This window comes from Dipodomys ordii, unplaced genomic scaffold (genome assembly GCF_000151885.1).
Source record: "Dipodomys ordii isolate 6190 unplaced genomic scaffold, Dord_2.0 Scaffold15, whole genome shotgun sequence".
Taxonomy (NCBI): Eukaryota; Metazoa; Chordata; class Mammalia; order Rodentia; family Heteromyidae; genus Dipodomys; species Dipodomys ordii.
Genome location: NW_012267231.1, coordinates 1,943,245 through 1,948,076, shown reverse-complemented (window position 1 = coordinate 1,948,076; position 4,832 = coordinate 1,943,245). Strand labels below are relative to the sequence as shown.

The following is a 4,832-nucleotide window of genomic DNA, read 5'->3' as shown; positions in this document are numbered from 1 at the left end:
GGGGGGGGAGGGCAGAGGGGGAGCATGGCAGGTCGGACATGGCCCGAGTCTGAGAACCCGGCCTGTACACGCGCCCTCCAGGTGACGGCCGTCTGCACAAGGCGGTGAGCGTGGGCCCGTCCACACACATCATCGAGGAGCTCCAGATCTTCTCTCCAGGACAGCCTGTGCAGAACCTGCTCCTGGACAGCCACAGGGTGAGGGGACTGGGAAGAGCCCCGCGTCAGGCTGGGGGCCTACGTTTGCACCCGGCAGGGCCCCTCCCCTGCCCGCAGGAAGAGGGAGGGTTAACAGAGCTGGGTGCAATCCCAGCTACTCAGGAAGCGGCTGAGGTCCGAGGATTCTGGTTCAGAGCCAGCCCTAGCAGGAAAGTCTGTGACAGACCTATCTCCAATAAACCACCAGAGAGCCAGAGCTGTGGTTCAAGCAGTAGAGCAAGGGAAAGCTGGGCACCGGTGGCTCACGCCTGTCATCCTAGCTACTCAGGATCCTGAGATCTGAGGATCCCGGTTCAAAGCCGGCTCGGGTAGTCTGTGAGACTCTTCATTTCCAGTAAACCACCAAAACAGGAAGTGGTGCTGTGGCTCAAGTGGTAGAGCACTAGCCTTGAGCCGAATTGCTGAGGGACAAAGCCCAGGCCCAGAGTTCAAGCCCCACAACTCACAAACCCACACACACACACACACACACAGAATTGAGCCTCATGCCCAGGCAGTCAGAAAGTGGGGGTGGCAGGGACTTGGCAGAGGCCCTTGGGGTGGGCCTGAGAGCCTGGTGCCGGCCCCGCCAGCCGCCCGTGCCCACCCTCCCCATGTCTGGCTCCAGGGGCTGCTGTACGCCTCCTCCCACTCGGGCGTGGTCCAGGTGCCTGTGGCCAGCTGCAGCCTCTACCCCACCTGTGGGGACTGCCTCCTCGCCCGAGACCCCTACTGCGCGTGGAGTGGCACCCGCTGCCGGCGTCTCAGCCTGTACCAGCCCGAGCTGGAGTCGCGGTGAGTGCGCCCGTCCCCGCCCCCCCCCCCCCCAGCTTCTCCAGCCTCTGGACGCTGCCTTCACACCCAGTGACTGCTCGGCGTGATTATTCCTTTTCTAAAAACTTGCTAGTCCTGGGGTTTGAACTCGAGGCCTTGCACTTTCTTGGCCGGCGCTCCGCCTCTTGAGCTATGGCTCCTGCCCTGCATACTTCTTCCTGCGCCCCCCTCTTCCTCCCAGAAGTCTAGTAGGTCAGTCCCTGTTGCCTTCCCTGCCAGGGCGGGCAGGAGCTGCAGGAGAATGGGAGTTGGCCTGTGAATGTGTTGGCATTGCAGTGCTCACGCCTGTCATCCTAGCTACCCAGGAGGCTCAGACCTGAGGATCACGGTTCGAAGCCAGCCTGGTGAGGAAAGTCCATGAGATTCTTACCTCCAATTAATCACAGAAAAAGCCCGAAGTGGTGCTGTGGCTCAAGGGGTAGAGTGCCAGCCTTGAGCAAAAAGGAGCCCAGGGACAGTGCCCAAGCCCAGAGTTCAAGCCCCAGGACTGGCCAGAAAAACAACAACAAGTATGGTGCAGGCCTGTGAGCGCAGCTATGCAGGACACACAAGACGGAGAGCCTCAGTCTGAGCAAAAACACGAGACCCTACCTAACACACTCCTGGCTGCTTCAGAAAGACCAAGCAGGAGTCTGCAGACAGATCAAAATGGCCGTGGCCGCCACCCACAGACGCAACAAGGCTGTTGGTTCAGGTTCTTTGTGCTTGGCGAAGCTTTCCATTTTCTGAGTGCATTGAGAATTCCTCTCTCTTGCCGGGCATTGTGGCACGTGCCTGTCACCCCAGCTATTTGGGAGGGAGGCCATGATTGGGAGGATCATGGCTCCAGCCCAGCCCAGGCAGGAGAGTTCATGAGACTCCCATCTCAACAGAATCTAGGCACGGGGCGTGCACCTGCCATCCCAGATACAATGGGAAGCAAAAAGTAGGAGGGTCTTTTTGTATGGAGTTACTCAGATGGCGACAGACCCAGTTGTTCTGGACTTTATCTGAGGACCTTGTGCATGTGGTGATGACGGTTGGGAGCCGTTTGGCAGTTGGCTGCAGTAGCAGCGGGTGACGTTCTTCAGCTGAGAGATGTCTTCTCCATCTCCCGCCTACCCACTACCGAGGCCTGGAGCAACCTGCGCCTCAGGCCCCTTGCCCCGGTCCGGCTCTTGTGGAGGTGGGAGGGACGCAGCCCATGGCACCCCTGGCCTACCCACACTCTCTGGTCCTCAGGCCCTGGGTCCAGGACATCGAGGGGACCAACGCCAAGGAGCTGTGCAACGTTTCCGTAGCCAGGCCAAGGTCTTTCGGCACAGCAGGTGAGGGGGCCGGGCGCGGGCTGGGCACACGACCCCTTGCAGGCCCCGGTGGGCCTAATGGTCCTCCCTGACCGTCTCCCCCTCCCTCTGCAAGCAAGTCTCTAGAGAGCAAGGCTTGGGACAGTCCCGGGCCCATAGAGGACCAGGGGTGCCACTGAGGGATGGGGGTGAGCCAGGACCAACCCGGACCCCAGCCTCACTCTGCCCTCTGCCTCTGCCATCCACAGGCAAGCCATGCACACGGGTTCAGGTCCAGCCCAACACGGTGAACACCCTGGGCTGCCCGCTCCTCTCCAACCTGGCCACCCGCCTGTGGTTGCACAACGGGGCTCCGGTGGACACCTGCGGCTCGTGCCGCGTGCTGCCCAGCGGGGCCCTGCTGCTGGTGGGCGGCGAGCAGGGGCTGGGCACGTTCCAGTGCTGGGCCCTGGAGGGGGGCGTCCGGCAGCTGGTGGCCAGCTACTGCCCCGAGGTGCCAGAGCACGGGGGCGCGGGGCCGGGCGGCAGGGAGCCCGTGGTGATCAGCACGTCCCGCGTGAGCGCGCCGGCCGTGGACGCGGCGGGCTGGGGCGCGGCCAGGTCCTACTGGACAGAGTTCCTGGTCATGTGCGCGCTCTTCGGGCTGGCCGTGGTGCTCCTGGTGCTCTTCTTCCTCCACCGGTACCGGGGCGGCATGAAAGCCTTCCTGAAGCAGGGGGAGTGTGCCAGCGTGCACCCCAAGAGCCACCCTGCGGCGCTGCCCCCCGAGACCCGGCCGCTCAACGGTGTCGGCCCCCCCAGCCTCCCTCCGGACCACCGGGGCTACCAGGCGCTGTGGGACAGCACCCCCGGGCCCCGGGGCCCCCTCGAGTCAGAGAAAAGGCCCCTGAGCGTGCAGGACAGCTTCGTGGAGGTGTCCCCCGTGTGTCCCCGGCCCCGCGTCCGCCTGGGCTCCGAGATCCGCGACTCGGTGGTGTGAGCCGGCTTCAGGGGCCCTGGACGCACGGAGGGGCCAGCTGGACCCCATTCCTCGGGGGCTCCCCATGGTGCCCCGGGCTTCAGCCCTGCAGCGAGGGCCCCTTGCCACGGCCCTGCTGTCCTGGCCGGAGACGGGGCCGGGACGCTGCTGCTCCCTAAGGAAACTGAGCCCTACATCTGAAGAGCGGAAAATGTGAAGCCCGAGCAGGAGCACCAGCTGCTCAGCGCCCTGGCCCAACAGGGCGCCCCGGCCCACACCACCCACCCGGCCTCTTCCGCCTCCCGCCTTACCCGGTGCCCCCCGCACCCGGCCAGGGCCGGGACAGCCGGCCTGCAAGGCGCCAGGGCCCGGCCGGCTCTCCCCAGCACCTCAGGGACCAGAGAGAGGCCCAAGAGCCTCGCCGCCCAGGACCTTTCCAGCCTGTATCAGGCCGTGGCCACGCGAGGGCAGAGCAGAGCCTGGAGGAGTTCGTGACATGAACACTTGCCCCCAGGGACCCCTGGGAGCCCGTGTCCCCTTCCCCCCATCTCCCCACCCGGACACCCCAGCCGCACCTCTCCTTCTGCCCATCACCCCTCCCCTGTCTCCACTGTAAGGGATACCGACCGACACTGCCCGCCCCAGAGCCCTCCATCTGGGTTTTATATTTTTTTAAGATGCACTTTACTTTTTTTTTTTTTTTAAATAAATGTTGAGTTAACTGTGTAGTCATGCCCTTCCTGCGAAAAGACTTCTGCTTTTTTGTTTTTTTTCGGTTGTGGGGCCTGAACTCGGCTTGGGGGCTGTTCCTCAGCTCTTCAGCTCAAAGCGAATGCTCTACCGCTTGAGCCACAGCGCCACTTCTACTTTTCTAGTGGTTTATTGGAAATAAGTCTCACAGACTTTCCTGCCGGGGCTGGCTTTGAACCACAATTCTCAGATCTCAGTTTCTTGAGTAGCTAGGATGACAGGTGTGAGCCCCCGGTGCCCAGCTGACTTCTGCTTCTTGAGTTTGGTGTTTCTGGGGGTGCCAGGCCTCCTCTTCTCTGGGGCCAGGGAGCTGGGGGCAGCTGGCCAGCAAGCAGCTGGGGGAGCTCGGTCACTGTAGGCAGGGGTCACCCCGCTTACCGCAGCCCCTTACTCTGTGTCCGGGTCAGGTCAGCCAGGGAGGGCAGAGGTCTGTTTTCTGTGTGTGCGGATGCTGGGGCTTGAGCTTGGATGACAGTCTCACTGACTTTCCTGCCGGGGCTGGCTTTGAACTGCAATCCTTAGATCTCAGCCCCCCCTCGCCCCCCCCCGGTAGCTAGGATTATAGGTGTGAGCCCCCAGCGCCCCCAGCTGAGTTCTGGTCTCCATAATTTTTAATTTCTAAAATGATTTCATCATAAAATGCATCTATGACAGTTGGGCACTGCACCTGTATAAATCCACACCGTGACCCCCCTGTCAGTCTTCGTTAAGTGCCAGCCCCATTCCACTTTAGTATTTGGGGGAGGCGGGGATGGTTTGGTGTCCTGCTGGTCCCTCTTGATTGTGACTTTCTCCCTCGACGTGATC

General features: G+C 62.3%; 2 protein-coding genes across 2 annotated transcripts in view; both read left to right on the top strand.

Annotated features, from left to right (window-relative positions):
• The window catches only part of Sema4b (sema domain, immunoglobulin domain (Ig), transmembrane domain (TM) and short cytoplasmic domain, (semaphorin) 4B), a 27,539-nt gene extending 23,567 nt beyond the window's left edge, over positions 1-3,972 (top strand). The window contains exons 15-16 of the mRNA XM_013011867.1: positions 2,253-2,338; positions 2,566-3,972. Coding sequence (XP_012867321.1) covers positions 2,253-2,338; positions 2,566-3,296 — 817 coding nt within the window. The 3' untranslated portion in view covers positions 3,297-3,972. The remainder of the gene's footprint in view (positions 1-2,252; positions 2,339-2,565) is intronic.
• LOC105982294 (tubulin polyglutamylase TTLL13-like) overlaps positions 3,361-4,832 on the top strand; it is a 17,956-nt gene continuing 16,484 nt past the window's right edge. The window contains exon 1 of the mRNA XM_013011866.1: positions 3,361-3,488. Coding sequence (XP_012867320.1) covers positions 3,361-3,488 — 128 coding nt within the window. The remainder of the gene's footprint in view (positions 3,489-4,832) is intronic.